This window comes from Salmo salar, chromosome ssa25, assembly GCF_905237065.1.
Source record: "Salmo salar chromosome ssa25, Ssal_v3.1, whole genome shotgun sequence".
Lineage (NCBI taxonomy): Eukaryota > Metazoa > Chordata > Actinopteri > Salmoniformes > Salmonidae > Salmo > Salmo salar.
The window spans coordinates 26,040,026-26,057,571 of record NC_059466.1 but is presented as its reverse complement, the minus strand read 5'-3'; the positions used below and the strand labels follow the sequence as shown (position 1 = coordinate 26,057,571).

Here is a 17,546-nt window from a genome sequence, read left to right as displayed (position 1 = left end):
AGAAGTCACAGGACGACATTCAGCTCGATACTCAACACTCTGCATATAGACACACAAGCTCTTAAAGGACTCACTTCACACACACACTCTCAATATGCTCTCTCACAACTCTCAAAGGCTTATAGTATTAGTAAACAAAAACATGTCCTCATCAGGGCTGTACTAGGCTAGAGGTTTAGCAGCCCTCCCCTCTCTGTCTCCTCTCTGTCTCCAGGAGACAGCTGGAAGTGTTACAGTATACGGCATCAGTCTTCCTCTCTGTCTCTCCCTGGGCAAATAGATCCCCTGAAGCTACAGATGTAGGATCTTAATTTGATCACCCTGGAATACAGGAAATGTAAAACGTGTAGTGTATTTGAGGTTTAAAAAGGCTTCTGAAGTTTGTAATTTCTACTTTGAAATTTCAGACTTGATTTTCCCTTTATGAAAAATGTACCAACCCCTACAAAAATGTTAATTAATTAGAATCCACATAATAATTCACATTTCCTGTTGCTTCAGGATTATTGTCCTGCTGTAGAAAACTGGCTCAAATTAAGATCATACATCTGTAGGTTTAGCAGTCCTCTTCTCTCCTCTGTCTCCAGCTTGTAGACTGTATGGCATCACTCCTCCTCTCTGTCTCTTCCTGGGCAGAGAGAGTCCCTGCTGTGATGTGACCCAGCACACTGCTGCACGCTGCCACATCCGGTCACGGCCCTGCTACACACACACACACACACACACACACACGCACACGCACACGCATGCACGCACGCACGCACGCAGCAGCAGCAGTCGTCAGGCCATCACATCTAAAACCCTGAGCACCGTGCCACATGGCGAGGCATAGCACCACCACATAAAGCCTGCTGAATTGAGCAGCGTCTTTCTGTCTCTAAGCAGGATTTCAGAATCGCAGGCGGCATAACAGCTTAGGAGTTAGGAGCAGAGGCACCCAGCTCCATGGTGACAGAGAGAGGATGCTTGGATATGCTTGTTTGGAGGCTAGATCTGTTTCTATCATCTAATGGTTTGGGTTTGGAGGGTTTTGGAGGGTTGAGGACTGGTCCTAGAACAGTGATACAGGACACATTCTCTGCCCAGTGCCTACACTGCCTACATCAAGTCAGAAAATTGTTACAGAACTTGGATGAGCTGGGAGTGGGATTTATGATATGTTTCTGTGGCTCTTCTCTCAACTGATAAGGGGAAGGCAATGTCCACTTAGTATATTATGTGTAAAATGTACAGTCGTGGCCAAAAGTTTTGAGAATGACACAAATATTAATTTCCACAAAGTCTGCTGCCTCAGTGTCTTTAGATATTTTTGTCAGATCTTACTATGGAATACTGAAATATAATAACAAGCATTTCATAAGTGTCAAAGGCTTTTATTGACAATTACATGAAGTTGATGCAAAGAGTCAATATGTGCAGTGTTGACCCTTCTTTTTCAAGACCTCTGCAATCCGCTCTGGCATGCTGTCAATTAACTTCTGGGCCGTATCCTGACTTATGGCAGCCCATTCTTGCATAATCAATGCTTGGAGTTTGTCAGAATTTGTGGGGTTTTGTTTGTCCACCCGCCTCTTGAGGATTGACGACAAGTTCTCAATGGGATTAAGGTCTGGGGAGTTTCCTGGCCATGGACCCAAAATATAGATGTTTTGTTCCCTGAGCCACTTAGTTTTGCCTTATGGCAAGGTGCTCCATCATGCTGGAAAAGGCATTGTTCGTCACCAAGCTGTTTCTGGATGGTTGGGAGAAGTTGCTCTCGGAGGATGTGTTGGTACCATTCTTTATTCATGCAAAATTCTGAGTGAGCCCACTCCCTTGGCTGAGAAGCAACCCCACACATGAATGGTCTCAGGATGCTTTACTGTTGGCATGACACAGGACTGATGGTAGCGCTCACCTTGTCTTCTCCGGACAAGCTTTTTTCCAGATGCCCCAAACAATCGGAAAGGGGATTCATCAGAGAAAATGACTTTACCCCAGTCCTCAGCAGTCCAATCCCTGTACCTTTTGCAGAATATCAGTCTGTCCCTGATGTTTTTCCTGGCGAGAAGTGGCTTCTTTGCTGCCTTTCTTGACACCAGGCCATCCTCCAAAAGTCTTCGCCTCACTGTACGTGCAGATGCACTCACACCTGCCTGCTGCCATTCCTGAGCAAGCTCTGTACTGGTGGTGCCCCGATCCCGCAGCTGAATCAACTTTAGGAGACGGTCCTGGCGCTTGCTGGACTTTCTTGGGCGCCCTGAAGCCTTCTTCACAACAATTGAACCACTCTCCTTGAAGTTCTTGATGATCCGATAAATGGTTGATTTAGGTGCAATCTTACTGGCAGCAATATCCTTGCCTGTGAAGCCCTTTTTGTGCAAAGCAATGATGACGGCACATGTTTGACAGAGGAAGAACAATGATTCCAAGTACCACCCTCCTTTTGAAGCTTCCAGTCTGTTATTCGAACTCAATCAGCATGACAGAGTGATCTCCAGCCTTGTCCTCGTCAACACTGACACCTGTGTTAACGAGAGAATCCAAGACATGATGTCAGCTGGTCCTTTTGTGGCAGGGCTGAAATGCAGTGGAAATGTTTTGGGGGGATTCAGTGCATTTGCATGGCAAAGAGGGACTTTGCAATGAATTGCAATTCATCTGATCACTCTTCATAACATTCTGGAGTATATGCAAATTGCCATCATACAAACCGAGGCAGCAGACTTTGTGAAAATTAATATGTGTCATTCTCAAAACTTTTGGCCACGACTGTATGTATAGCCACACAACTTTGCTTGCAAAATACTGTTATAGTGTTTCATGCATGCATTTTCTTACTGATAACGTTTACATTTACATTTAAGTCATTTAGCAGACGCTCTTATCCAGAGCGACTTACAAATTGGTGCATTCACCTTATGATATCCAGTGGAACAACCACTTTACAATAGTACATCTAAATCTTTTGGGGGGGGGGGGTTAGAAGGATTACTTTGTCCTATCCCAGGTATTCCTTAAAGAGGTGGGGTTTCAGGTGTCTCTGGAAGGTGGTGATTGACTCCGCTGTCCTGGCGTCGTGAGGGAGCTTGTTCCACCATAGGGGTGCCAGAGCAGCGAACAGTTTTGACTGGGCTGAGCAGGAACTGTGCTTCCTCAGAGGTAGGGAGGCGAGCAGGCCTGAGGTGGATGAGCGCAGTGCCCTCGTTTGGGTGTAGGGACTGATCAGAGCCTGTACGGAGGTGCCGTTCCCCTCACAGCTCCGTAGGCAAGCACCATGGTCTTGTAGCGGATGCGAGCTTCAACTGGAAGCCAGTGGAGAGAGCGGAGGAGCTGGGTGACATGAGAGAACTTGGGAAGGTTGAACACCAGACGGGCTGTGGCGTTCTGGATGAGTTGTAGGGGTTTAATGGCACAGGCAGGGAGCCCAGCCAACAGCGAGTTGCAGTAATCCAGACGGGAGATGACAAGTGCCTGGATTAGGACCTGCGCCGCTTCCTGTGTGAGGCAGGGTCGTACTCTACAGGATCGGGTCACCGCCTTGATGTTAGTGGAGAACGAACGATAAATGTACAGTACATTTGAATGGAAATAACCTGATGTGGTGTGTTGGCGTGGTGTGTGTGACAGAGAAAGACTATGGCCTTGTGTGCCTTTTTGATAATTTAGAGCCACAGCAGATTGGACAGGCAGAGATGAGGGTTCTTTTATAGCCTGACAAAGACTTTTGGGACCTCTCTGTCACAGTTGCACTCAATAAAACTGCAGGAACATTCAACAGTGTGCTGGACCGGTATCTGTCTTTCTTTCAGGATTATTTGATTTTAAAGAAAAGCCTCTGCCTGCTTACTCTATGAGTCAAAACATCCATCCAGTCCAAACCCAAACAAATCACATGGCCAGGGGAGAAACGTCACTCACTCATACGCTACAACATCTGTGACATGTGCATCTATATCTGTGAGCCACCTTTACAGAGCTGAAAGTGTCTCACCGATTTGTACCCATGTAATCCAAGTCTGTGTTGCCAACCCATAGTCTTGATGTGTACTGTCCACCTCTCCCCTTCTTTTATGCAAAGTAGAGACTGTCGAGGCTCTTAAAGATAACTTCGAGGAGGAGGAGGAGGAGGAAGAGGTGTTGATGTTGGAGGAGGATGAGGAGATGGAAGGGGCAGCAGCAGAAATCGTGGCTGCTCTTGAGGAGCTGTGGAGTGGGGATGTGCCTGAGCCAGACGGCCCCCCAACCAAGCCATTAGAACAGGCTGCGGCTGTAGGCGAGGCCCAGGCTGGGCCCCCTGTGCAGGCAGTGGCAGTTAGTGCTGCTCTTGATGGCCCTAACGGAAGGGAGGAGGAGGAGGAGGAGGTGGCAGTGCCTGAGGGGAAGGAGGAGAGCCTTGATGAAGGTGTGTCTGTCTGCCCTCTTTCTGGTCTCCCTGGATGCATGTTATTGTATTGTTTATAGAAAATGAGAACGTTTAGGCTTTTAAGGGAATTCATCAGTGATTAAATGAGGTGGAATGGCTCAAAGTTGCCCCCCCGCTCTATGCTCTGCTAAAGGCTGCAAGGCAACACAGGCTTGACGGTGAAAGCTAGGAGACATGTTTAAAAACTTTCCTTCTGATTTATTACTTTTTTCTTTTTCCTTGCTTGTGTTTTCAGTTTCTAGTTGCAGATTTTGAGGCCGGCCTTTTCGTGTCTGTGTATTAATGAAATGTTGCCGATCCTCCTAACCGTGCTTTCCCCTCTCTGATGCTACCTATCAATGTATTGATGTCTCATTGGTGTTAACCTATCACTCAGTGTCTTTCTGGCAGTGTTGTATCCCATATAGACGTCCCATTTATTTATCATGTCAATCATCCGTTCTCTATTGGTTTCAACAGTATTTTCTGTTCAACTTTCCTTACGCTGTCATTGTAATACTATCAGAGTGTTTTCATCATTTTGTCATTGTATTCATTTGTGCCATTTCACTGGTTTTCATCTGTTCAATATTGTGTTATTCTGTCATTTTTCCTGTTGTTCAAATGTTTATTTCTTAGTTGAACTTAAGAACTTCATACTAACAACTTGTAATAAAAATATACTTAGACTAGCTAAATTTGATGATCCGTTATTGTATATCGTCCTCAAAGTTAATAGTTAAATATGTACTCGATGTTAATTAATCAAAGATCAAATTATTCTACACAGACTGACAAATGATGGTGTAAAGTCATTATTTAGCTAAATGCAAATCATTATGATTTCTCACTAAGAATTGACAGAATGACAGAAAGGCTATTATTTTACCTCTATTAGATTGTCAAGTCGTCACTCGTCGGAAAACCATTCCATTCCTCATTGCTTGGTTCTTCTCATCCATCAACAGTATGGCTGCCTGCGCATTCCAATTCCGTCATTCCGGTTCCATCACGTTCCTTCACGTTCCATGCCTCTGTTCCGTCCGTATGAGAGTGGGTCCGCCTCATGCTCCTGTCCTGCGTCCTCAGTGATGTGCGATGCCCTCTGTACTGTGCAACAGTAAGCAGAGCTTTGCCTGTGTCTGTGATAGTATGGCTGGCCCTATTTAAAATGGCTGTCCTAAAACAAAGTAGCCTACAATTAATAGTTGAATGTTGAAGTAAAACCAAACAAACTACTAAAGATTTAACTTACAGACTTAAAGATGGACACGGAGAAACCAGGCAGTGAGAGTGGATGCCTCAGCCCAGACTTCACTGAACCAGAGTGTCCAGCTTTCTCCAGCGTGGACCACGCAGCACCCCCCCTGTACCCCAAAACAGAAATGGCTTCTTCGTCCCCTTCTCCGTCCCCTTTCCTTTCTGACAGCCAGAGCCAAGCCAAAGAGCCTACCAAAATGTCTATACCGGATGAACCTAAAACAGTCTCAGAGAAGCAGCCGTCAGTGGAAGTTCTTGAATCCGGTAACCTCACAACGGTTGCAGGGTCTGGATTCACTACAGCTGGAGACAAAGATCAAGGTCAAGGTGTCTCCTCTGACTCTAACAAAGACAAATCTGGCATGTCGTCTTATTTCGAGACTTTGGCCCTGAAGGCAGATGAGGGATCCAAGGGGGCTCAAGCAGCAGAAGGTTATTATGAACTGAGCACCGCAGGTCAAGAGAAGAGCTTAGGGAGAAGCTCCCCAACAGTTCCGTCACCCCCTGAGATCAATTACAGCATGCTGGCACAAACACAGTCAGTGGAGAAGAAGCCGGACACCAAGAAGAGTTCGATGGGATATCAAAAGGATACCTTACCGGCCCTGGACAAGAGTAATGAATGTAGGCTTTCCCCCGGGAAGTTGGCCCTGGATCAGAGAAGCTACTCTCTCAACATTACGATTGGATCGATGGATCCCAGCGGCCTACCTAGGAACTTCTCCCCACTGGCCACAGACATCATGTCTTTTACCAGTGGCAGTCTGGATGAGTCTGTCAACTATCTCCCAGTTACCACCCTGTCTGCGGAGAAGGTGCCCCCGCCTTTCCCTCCCCTCATCCTGGAGACGGCCGCCTCAGTCACGTCCGACTCCTCGTCTCCTCCCCACAACACAGGAGAGATCCTCGGCGAAAAGACCAGCCCCCATGGGTCAGAGTCCCCAGAGTCTCCCTTTCCACCCAAATACTACTACAAAAACGGGACAGTCATGGCTCCTGACCTACCTGAGATGCTGGACCTTGCAGGCACCAGGTCTAGACTAGCTTCTGAGAACAATGACCCAGAGACCATGAGGAGGAAGTCTGTCCCTGCAGACGCCCAAGGCATTGGGAGCGACTCCCTGGCCAACCTGGTCCTGGGGGACCAGAATCAGAGCCAGAGTCTTGCCAAGAGTGAGAGCCAGCTGGAGGAGTTGGGTTACTGTGTGTTCAGTGAGTACTCAGGGCCCATGCCTTCCCCTGCTGACCTCCATAGTCCCATTGACTCCCCGCCCCAGCGCTTCACCCCTATGGCTCTGGAGGAAAAGATGGCAGAGGAAAAACTGAAGATCGAAGCTAGAGACAAACTAGCTGAAGACGAGAAGACAAATCAGTTAACTGTGTGTGACGGTTCCAAAGAAAATGAAGAAGCCAAACAAGTGGGAAGGAAAGATTCCGCTTCAGAGGAAAAAGACAACAAAGAGATCAGCCACGAAAAATATGCCATGGAGGACCAAAACGACAAACCGGCTTCAGCTCTGAAGTTAGCAGAGTCCTTTGTGACTCCTACAGTGATGGTCACCCTGGATGAGGAGGGAAAGGCAGAGAACGAGGGACCAGAGACAGATGCTGAGATGGCTGCCTACGAGAGGCAGATCCGCCGACTGGAGATGGAGGACAGGCCCCTGAGCATGGAGGAGGAGCGAGAGCTGCAGGAGTTAAGGGAGAAGGTGAAGGACAAGTTCTTGGTGCATCAGGAGGCGTATGAGGAGGTGGATGCCGAAGACGTCTACCAACTGACTGGGGTTGCCAAGGACCGGATCAGCAGGCCCGCCAGGCCCTCCCCGGCCTCCTCCGTGGAGAGCACCACAGAAGAAGAGAAGGTTACGGACACCGAGAAACCTAAACAGACAGGTCAGACAACGCCTCCGAAGGTTGACGTCATGGCGACATCTCCGTCTGTGTCAGTTGGTGGTGTGAGCACCACAGAAGAAGAGAAGGGGAAAGTTAGCGAAGAGAAGCTGAAGAAGGAGCAGGTTGTAGAGGTCAAAGAGAAGAACATAGAAGAAAAGAAAAAGGAAGAGGGGGAGGAGGAGGAGGATATAGAGCAGGTGGTGGAACAGGAGGAAATCATGATAGAAATAAAACCAACAAAGCCTGGAGAGAAAGAAGAGAAGGTTGAGAAGGATATAATGAAAGACAAGGAGGAAGAAGAAGAAGAAGAGGAAGATGGTGAAGTTCTGGCAGGGGCAGGAGCAGCGGTGGATGACGTTCCAGAACCCAGAGCTGCCATAGAGTCAGTGGTAACTGTAGAAGATGACTTTATCACTGTAGTCCAGACCATCGACGAGGGCGAGGAGCCAGGACACAGCGTGCGTTTCTCTGCTCCGCCTGAGCCTGAGACACCACAGGCTCTCCACGAGCAGGAGGAAGAGGAGGAGGAGGAGTCCCAGGAGGTGGAGATCATGGAGGCAGCTAGTCTGGAGGAAGTGGGGGATGTCTCAGAGGAGGTCCGTGAGAAGGAGGTGCAGGCCTCCCCAGAGAAGGAGGTGCAGACAGAGACCGAGAGACAGACAGAGAGCTACGACAGAGACGAGACCACCATGGACGACTCAATCCTAGACAGCTCTTGGGTCGACACTCAAGGTGAGATTTCTCTCTGTTATCATCATCCCATAATACATGTTTCAATGACAGATAAATTACGTTTCAGTGACCACCAATAATTATTAATCATAGGTTAGAAAATGAAATAGTACATATGCATATTCATGTTTATTACAACCTTTTCATAATGAAGACATATTTTATCATCATAACAAGACATATTTTATCATCATTCACACTGTTTTACCCAATTTATCAATGTTGTTCCCATGTATTGTGTTGTGTCCGTAGTACTACTGCATGATGATCTTATCATGTCTCTTTTATACCTAGATCTCTGCACTGTAGATGTGGATGATGACAACAGCATGGCTACAGAGCAGATGGAGCCCCTGAGAGCCGACCGGGTCCCAGCCCCACCAGTCAAGAAGGAGAAGACTCCCCAACAGCAGAAGCAGGAGAAGCAGCCAGTGAATCCCAAGGCTAAAGGGGGACGGGTGAAAGGGCGCGAGGGGCACGTCTCCACACCAGAACGTAAACCCATTCACAAGCAGCCGGTCTATATCCCCCGGGAGGACATCAAGAAGAAAAAAGGTTTCGAACTACAGTATCTCTCCAAATTAGTTTGTTACTCTGTTTTTGTTGTTGTTTTATTATATTTTTATTTTTAGTTATTCATTATTATTGACAGCTTATTTAATTCTGTTTGATTTTATTTGGTGTAGATCTCCGCTCAGTTTGTTACTCTAGAGGGACAGTTTCCCGGACACTTCAGTGAAGAACCTCCGTTGAAATAGCGTTTTAGTCCAGGACTAGGCTGGATATGTGTCTTAGAAACCAACAACACTTTTAATTTCTATATAGTTCTTTGAAGTTATATATTATTAATTTACAGATTTTGTTATTCTCTTTCATTATAATTGTCAAAGATAATCATCTTTAAAAGCCTTTAAGATCTCAAGTGAGTGTTAACTGGGAATCAGGTGAGTGGTTCTATCCTACCAAACCTCCTTGTCACACTATCCTTTCCTTCCTTTTCTCTCTTTGACTATCTCTCCCTCTTCCTTCTCTTTTTTTTATGTTACTTGTTTGTCTTTCCCTTTCTCTCTTTAACTATGTCTCTCCCTCTTCTGCTAGCCGTGATTAAGAAGACTGAGCTGACCAAGAAAGCTGAGACTCAGATACGCTCGTCTCCATCTCGGAAGAGTGTGTTAAAGTCTACTGCGGTCCGACACTCGCGTCCTGCACAGGCCCACCCCTGTGCTAGGAGGAAACCTACAGGTGACCAATCATTCCTGGGCTGCGTCCCAAATGGAACTCTATTCTCTATATATTGCACTAATGTTGACCAGGGCCCAATGTGCTCTGGTCAAAAGTAGTGCGCTAAATATGAAATAGGGTGCCATTTGGAATGCAAGACTGCTGGCCGGGGCCAGGAAGGCTAGAAATTTGCAATGTGGCTGCAAACATCAACATTCACATCTCATCAATCAGTCAAATGTATTTGTAATGCCCTTTTTACATCAGCAGTTTCACAAAGTGCTTTACAGTTAACTCACTCTTACAGTAATTTAAAACTTCTATTTTTGTTAAATTTGATCAATTATTTTGTTAATCTATCCATTTTTATTCTGTTGCATTTGTTTGTCATGTTCAGTGTCTGCATTTTATTTGAATAAAAACAAATTTGCTCTCCATTTTTTTATTTGACTGTTACATTTATTTTATTATTTGTGATTTTTTTTTATGTATTTTTGTTCTCCTCAGCTTCCATGTTCATTCTTGGTTCCTTTTTTGTTGGAGATGGTTTGGTCAATGATACTGCTTCAGAGTTATGTGTGCCTGCAATACTTTTTATTTTCTCTCTGTATATACCACCAGTTATCCATCTCTCACCATCTCACTTATTAACTCAATCTGTGTCTCTTTAACCTGTATAATTTTTGGTTGTTTGCTTTGAAAGAACTACAGCTGTGAAAGAACTACAGTGCAATTAATAGGTTTTCACTGCATTTCCCCAGATCAGGATATTAGTCCCAAATTGCACCCTATTCCCTATGTAGTGCACTACTTTTGACCAGGGCCCATAGGACTCTGGTCAAAAGTAGTTTGCTATAAATGGAATGAAGTGTCATTCAGGAAGTAGTTGCCAAGCAACTGGTAGTTTGGCTCCGCTTGCTGTAAGGAGACAGATACTGGTTTACCTCATCTGACAGAGTGAGTTTCCACAATATACAGTGCATTTGGAAAGTATTCAGACCCCTTGATTTTTTTCCCACATTTTGTTAGAACCTTATTCTAAAATGGATTAAATCGTTTTTTTCCCCCCTCATCATTCTACACACCTTACAACATAATGACAAAGCAAAAACAGGTTTTTAGAAATGTTTGCAAATTTGTAAAAAAAACAACAACTGAAATATCACATTTACATCGGTATTCCCTTTACTCAGTAGTTCGTTGAAGCACCTTTGGCAGTGATTACAGCCGCAAGACTTCTTGGGTATGAGCTACAAGCTGTTTTTAGGTAGTTTCTCCCGTTCTTCTCTGCATATCCTCTCCAGCTCTGTCAGGTTGCATGGGGAGCGTTGCTGCACAGCTATTTTCAGGTCTCTCCAGAGATGTTTGATCGGGTTCAAGTCCCGGGCTCCGGCTGGGCCACTCAAGGACATTCAGAAACTTGTCCCAAATCCACTCCTGCATTGTTTTGGCTGTGTGGTTAGGGTTGTTGTCCTGTTGGAAGGTGAACCTTAGCCCCAGTATGAGGTCCTGAGCACTCTAGCGCAGGTTTTCATCAAGGATCTCTCTGTAGTTTGCTCCGTTCATCTTTCCCTCGACCCTGACTAGTCTCCCAGTCCCTGCTGCTGAAAACCATCCCCACAGCAGGACGCTGCCACCACCATGCTTCACTGTAGGGATGGTGACAGGTTTCCTCCAGATGTGACATTTGCCATTCAGGCCAAAGAGTTCAATCTGGATTTCATCAGGCCAGAGTATCTTGTTTCTCACGGTCTAAGTCCTTTAGGTAACTATTGGCAAACGGTGCCTTTTACTGAGGAGTGGCTTCCATCTGGCCACTCTACCATAAAGTCCTGATTGTCAGAGTGGTGCAGAGATGGTTGTCCTTCTGGAAGCTTCTCCCATCACCACAGAGGAACTCTGTAGCCCTGTCAGAGGGTTCTTGGTCACCTCCCTGACCAAGGCCCTTCTCCCCTGATTGCTTAGTTTGGCCCGGGCGGCCAGCTCTAGGAAGAGTCTTGGTTGTTCCAAACTTCTTCTATTTAAGAATGATGGAGGTCACTGTGTTCTCTGGGACCTTCAATGCTGCAGACATTTTTTTTTACCCTTCCCCAGATCTGTGCCTCGACACAATCCTGTCTCAGAGCTCTATGGAAAATTCATTTGACCTCATGGCTTGGTTTTTGCTCCGACATGCACTGTCAACCGTGGGACCTTATATAGACAGGTGTGTGCCTTTCCAAATCATGTAAAATTAATTACATTTACCACAGGTGGACTCCAATCGAGTTATAGAAACATCTCAAGGACGATCAATGGAAACAGGATGCACCTGAGCTCAGTTTCGATTCTCATAACAAAGGGTCTGAATACTTATGTAATAAGTTATTCCCGTTTTTTATATTTAATACATTTGCAAACAAATCTAAAAAACTGTTTTTGCATTGCCATTATTGGGTATTGTGTGTAGAATGATGAGATTTAAAAAAAATCTATTTTAGAATAAGACTGTAATGTAAAAAAAAAAGTGGAAAATGTTAAGGGGTCTGAATACTTTCCGAATGCTCTGTAGATATACAGTACCAGTCAAAGGTTTGGACACACCTACTCATTCAAGGGTTTTTCTTTTCTTTCCTATTTTCTACATTGTAGAATACTGGTGAATACATCAAAACTATGAAAAAACACATATGGAATCATGTAGTAACCAAAAAAGTGATAAACAAATAAAAATATATTTTAGATTCTTCGACGTAGCCACCCTTTGCCGTGATGACAGCTTTACACACTCTTTGCATTCTCTCAACCAGCTTCATGAGGAATGCTTTTCCAACAGTCTTGAAGGAGTTCCAACATATGCTGAGCACTTGTTTGCTGCTTTTCCTTCACTCTGCGGTCCAACTCATCTCAAACCATCTCAGCTAGGTTGAGGTCGGGTGATTGTGGAGGCCAGGTCATCGGAAGCTGCACTCCGTCACTCTGCTTCTTGGTCAAATAGCCCTCACACAGCATGGAGATGTGTTTTGGGTCATTGTCCTGTTGAAAAACAAATGATAGTCCCACTAAGCGCAAACCAGATGGGATGGCGTATCTCTGCAGAATGCTGTGGTAGCCATGCTGGTTAAGTGTGCCTTGAATTCTAAATAAATCACTGACAGTGTCACCAGCAAAGCACCCCCACACCATCAAACCTCCTCCTCCATGCTTTACGGTGGGAACCACACATGCGGAGATCATCCAATTCACCTACTCTGCATCTCACAAAGACATGGCGGTTGGAACCAAAAATCTCAAATTTGGACTCATCAGACCAAAGGACAGATTTCCACCAGTCTAATCCCCATTGCTCGTGTTCTTCAAGTCTCTTCTTCTTATTGGTGTCCTTTAGTAGCTGTTTCTTTGCAGCAATTCGACCATGAAAGCCTGATTCAGTTGATGTTGAGATGTGTCTGTTACTTGACTCGGTGAAGCATTTATTTGGGCTTCAATCTGAGTTGCAGTTAACTCTAATGAACTTGTCCTCTGCAGCAGAGGTAACTCTGGGTCTTCCTTTCCTGTGGCGGTCCTCATGAAAGCTAGTTTCATCATAGCGCTTGATGATTTTTGCGACTGCACTTCAAGAAGCTTTAAATGTTCTTGACATTTTCTGGATTGACTGACCTTCATGTCTTAAAGTAATGATGGACTGTCATTTCTCTTTGCTTCTTTGAGTTGTTCTTGCCATAATATGGACCTGGTCTTTACCAAATAGGGCTATATTCTGTATACCACCCCTACCTTGTCACAACACAACTGATTGGCTCAAATGCATTAAGAAGGAAAGAAATTCCACAAATTAACTTTTCACAAGGCACATCTGTTAATTGAAATGCATTCCAGGTGACTACCTTATGAAGCTGGTTGAGAGAATGCCAAGAGTGTGCAAAGTTGTCATCAAGGCAAAGGGTGGCTACTTTGAAGAATCTCAAATATAAAATATATTTTGATATATTTAACACTTTTTTGATTACACCATAATTCCATATGTGTTATTTCAAAGTGTTGATGTCTTCACTATTATTCTGCAATATTATTCTGCAGAAGCTCTCTAGTAACTGTGTATGATAGATAGACTATGTTCAATGTAAACCCTCTAAATTGCTGCATTGCCCCAATGAAATTGTTCAGGGGGTGGGATGGACGGGTGCACTTACTGTATGTAATCCAAAATGCTCTATTCTGTATGATTTTCTGCTAAAGCATTGGAGAACAGAGCTTTTCTCTAGCAGCTCAAATAGGATCTCAGCCAATTCCCTCATAGTATACAGTAATACCATATAATTATACAATACTGTAACCCAGTTAGGGCTAGATTTAAAGTTTGCTGTAGTTGTTTACAGAAGAGGGGTAACTGTTAGCCCAGTACTTGTCAGTTAGACTGTGCTGGTAGACTGTAGAGTGGGTGGCGTGCTTCAGCCACAGCTGTTGTGTGTGTGGGAGAGTGTTTTTGTGTTTCTGTCAATCTGTCCTAATGTTTAAATCATGTCTAACTATACACTCTGTCTTTCTCTCTCGCTCTCCTTTCTCCTCTCTTTCTCTCTCTTCCTCTCTTCCTCACTATTGTCCTCTCCTTCTCTTTTCTATTTCTCCCTCTCTCTCCTTCTCTCATTCTCTCTCTGTCTCTCCTCTTCTTCTCCTCCTCACTCCTCTTCCTTTCAGTGGGCGTACCAGAGGGTCGTCGGCCCCTCAGTGTTGCTAGACAGTCTCGGGACAGAGCCTCAGTAAGTACGACACACTGCGTCACAATGCGATACAATAACTTAATTTCCATTTACATGACAGAATACAAGTCACCAGTGCAGGGTCATGTTCAATAGGACACACTGTAGCAAAACCTTTTGAAATGGTAAACAAGTTGATTTTGTAGTATTGGTCAAGTTCAGGTAGTAGGCTATCTCCTCGTTTTCCCTCTGTTTCCTACCTACCGAGCGCACTAAAAAACACACTCTGGATACAGTGTCAGAAATAAGTCCCTCTTACCAGCTTAAACCTGCTTCCCTGCCTGAAGCTAATTTCCTGTCCATTTTAACTCATAATTTTATCCCTCTATGCAAAAAAATCACTTAACATCAACTAACATAAATCCTTTCTCTCTCCTGTCCCCCTTTTAATGAATCCCCTTTGGCCTGTTTAGCTGCATGTCCATCCACCCTGATGGTTATGTCACAGTGGACTAAACATCCAGGCCAGATAAACATAGAAGTGTTTCTGTTCTCTTCCCTCCGAGATGTAATCATCATTCAGTGGTGGTCTAAGGTAGTGCACTATATAGAGAATAGGGTGCCATTTGGGATGCATTTGGGCCGTAATTATCATTCATTATCTGTGGTCGTGACTGCCAGTCACTCCTCCACATAATAACAGTCATTCTTTTAGAATAATAAAGACAGCACAGCCTGGCACAGCGCTTTAAATGCCACATCTCCCAGTACTGTTCAGTTATGCTCTGTATAGTGTGGCCTGGGATTCTCTGCCCACACTAGCTATCCACACACAGACACACAGACACAGACACAGACACAGACACACACACACACACACACACACACACACACACACACACACACACACACACACACACACACACACACACATATGCATGCACACTGTATTCTGTGATTATATTATGGAACCAGAACCCAAAGACAATTGGCTATATTTAAACAGTACCAGTCAAAAGTTTGGACACACCTACTCATTCCAGGGTTTTTCTTTATTTTTACTATTTTCTACATTGTTGAATAATAGTGAAGAGATCAAAACCATGAAAGAACACATATGGAATCATGTAGTAACCAAAACAATGTAAAACAAAATATATTTTATATTTGAGATTCTTCGAAGAAGCCACCCTTTGCCTTGATGACAGCTTTGCACACTCTTGGCATTCTCTCAACCAGATTCATGAGGTAGTCACCTAGAATGCATTTCAATTAATAGGTGTGCCTTGTTAAAAGTTAATTTGTGGGATTTCTTTCGCGTTTGAGCCAATCAGTTGTGTGACAAGGTAGGGGTGGTGTACAGAAGATAGCCCTATTTGGTAAAGGCCATGTCCATATTATGGCAAGAACATCTCAAATAAGCAAAGAGAAGTGACAGTCCATCATTCCTTTAAGACATGAAGGTCAGTCAATACGGAACATTTCAAGAACTTTGAAAGTTTCTTCAAGTGCAGTCGCAAAAACCATCAAGCGCTATGATGAAACCAGCTCTCATGACAACCGCCACAGGAAAGGAAGACCCAGAGTTACCTCTTGCTGCCGAGGATAAGTTCATTAGTGTTAACTGCACCTCAGATTGCAGCCCAAATAAATGCATTACAGACTTCATGTAACAGACACATCTCAACATCAACTGCTCAGATGAGACTGCGTGAATCAGGCCTTCATGGTCGAATTGCTGCAAAGAAACCACTACTAAAAGGACACCAATAATAATAAGAGACTTGGAGAACACAAGCAATGGGGATTAGACCGGTGAAAATCTGTCCTTTGGTCTGATGAGTCCAAATGTGAGATTTTTGGTTCCAACTGTCGTGTCTGTGAGACGCAGAATAGGTGAACGGATGATCTCCGCATGTGTGGTTGCCACCATGAAGCATGGAAGAGGATGTGTGATGGTGTGGGGCAGCTTTGCTGGTGACACTGTCAGTGATTTATTGAGAATTCAAGGCACATTTAACCAGCATGGCTACCACAGCATTCTGCAGCAATACGCCATCCCATCTGGTTTGTGCTTAATGCGATTATCATTTGTTTTTCAACCAAGGAGAGTGATGGAGTGCTGCATCAGATGACCTGGCCTCCACAATCACCCAACCTCAACCCAATTGAGATGGTTTGGGATGAGTTGGACCGCAGAGTGAAGGAAAAGCAGCAAACAAGTGCTCAGCATTTGTTGGAACTCCTTCAAGACTGTTGGAAAAGCACTCCTTATGAAGCTGGTTGAGAGAATATATTTTGATTTGTTTAACACTTTTTTGGTTACTACATGATTCCATATGTGTTATTTCATAGTGTCTCCAGTATTATTCTACAATGTAGAAAATAGTAAAATAAAGAACAACCCTTGAATGAGTAGGTGTGTCCAAACTTTTGACTGGTGCTGTATATATATATATATATCTGTTTGTACAGTTGCTGAGGAAATGATGTTCAGTACAGTCATCTTTGGTTCCACTGTCATTGTTTTTATCCTTGTTTACTTGTGGTTTGGTTTGCACTCTGTCTGTTTCTCACCCATCTCTCACTCATCTCGAATCCATCTTTCCCTGTATCTCCCCCGTCTCTCACCCGTATCTCCCCCATCTCTCCCCCGTATCTCCCCATCTCTCCTCCATCTCTCACCCGTATCTCCCCCATCTCTCCCCCGTCTCTCACTCGTATCTTCCCCATCTCTCCCCATCTCTCACCCGCATCTACCCATCTCTCCCCCATCTCTCACTCGCCACCACTGACAAAGATCCCCACCTGTAAAATATGAGCGGCCACCCTCCTGCCCCCTCGCCTTATCTCCTCTTTCTCCTCCCACAATAAAAATAACTTCCTGGTGGAGGTGGAGCTTGATAGGCACCGTCCCTCCTCGGTCGGGCCTCGTGACTCCCCAACACTACACAGACTGATAGACGTGGTAAGGTTAGCATATGGCCCTGAACTGATCAACTGATCTCACATCTGTAAATTAATACCCAGGCTAAAGCTGGGGCATTTTCAGACTTGTGCACTTCTGTAACTACAGTACTAAGCTAAATGTGTGTGTTTGGGTGCCTGTTTCTGTGCCTGTTTGCCTTCCTGTGTGTGTGCGTGTGTTTGTTTGTATGTGACAGGATGGTGGTTCTCAGAGCCCAAAGAGGTCATCCCTGCCGCGGCCTGCCTCTATCCTGAGCCGGCGTACCCACCACCACCCACACGACCAGGAGGAGAGCTCCACCTCAATCACCAGCTCTGGCTCCACCGCACCCCGCAGACCTACGTGTAAGTCCCTTCTCCTGGTTTCTCTCTTTCTCCCGGTCTCTCTCGCTTAGCCTCTTTCTCTCTCG

General features: G+C 44.9%; 1 protein-coding gene across 18 annotated transcripts in view; it reads left to right on the top strand.

Moving 5' to 3' along the window:
• map2 (microtubule-associated protein 2) overlaps window positions 1-17,546 on the top strand; it is a 136,448-nt gene that overhangs the window by 94,330 nt on the left and 24,572 nt on the right. For 11 of the 18 annotated variants that reach the window (XM_045707553.1, XM_045707558.1, XM_045707557.1 and 8 more), the window contains 7 exons: window positions 4,064-4,384; window positions 5,642-8,269; window positions 8,564-8,824; window positions 9,368-9,511; window positions 14,168-14,229; window positions 17,063-17,137; window positions 17,334-17,481. In XM_045707553.1, coding sequence (XP_045563509.1) covers window positions 4,064-4,384; window positions 5,642-8,269; window positions 8,564-8,824; window positions 9,368-9,511; window positions 14,168-14,229; window positions 17,063-17,137; window positions 17,334-17,481 — 3,639 coding nt within the window. Of the gene's footprint in view, window positions 1-4,063; window positions 4,385-4,405; window positions 5,505-5,641; window positions 8,270-8,563; window positions 8,825-9,367; window positions 9,512-14,167; window positions 14,230-17,062; window positions 17,138-17,333; window positions 17,482-17,546 lie in introns of those variants that run through there. The other 7 variants (XM_045707555.1, XM_045707559.1, XM_014173751.2 and 4 more) reach the window with 3 other exon arrangements.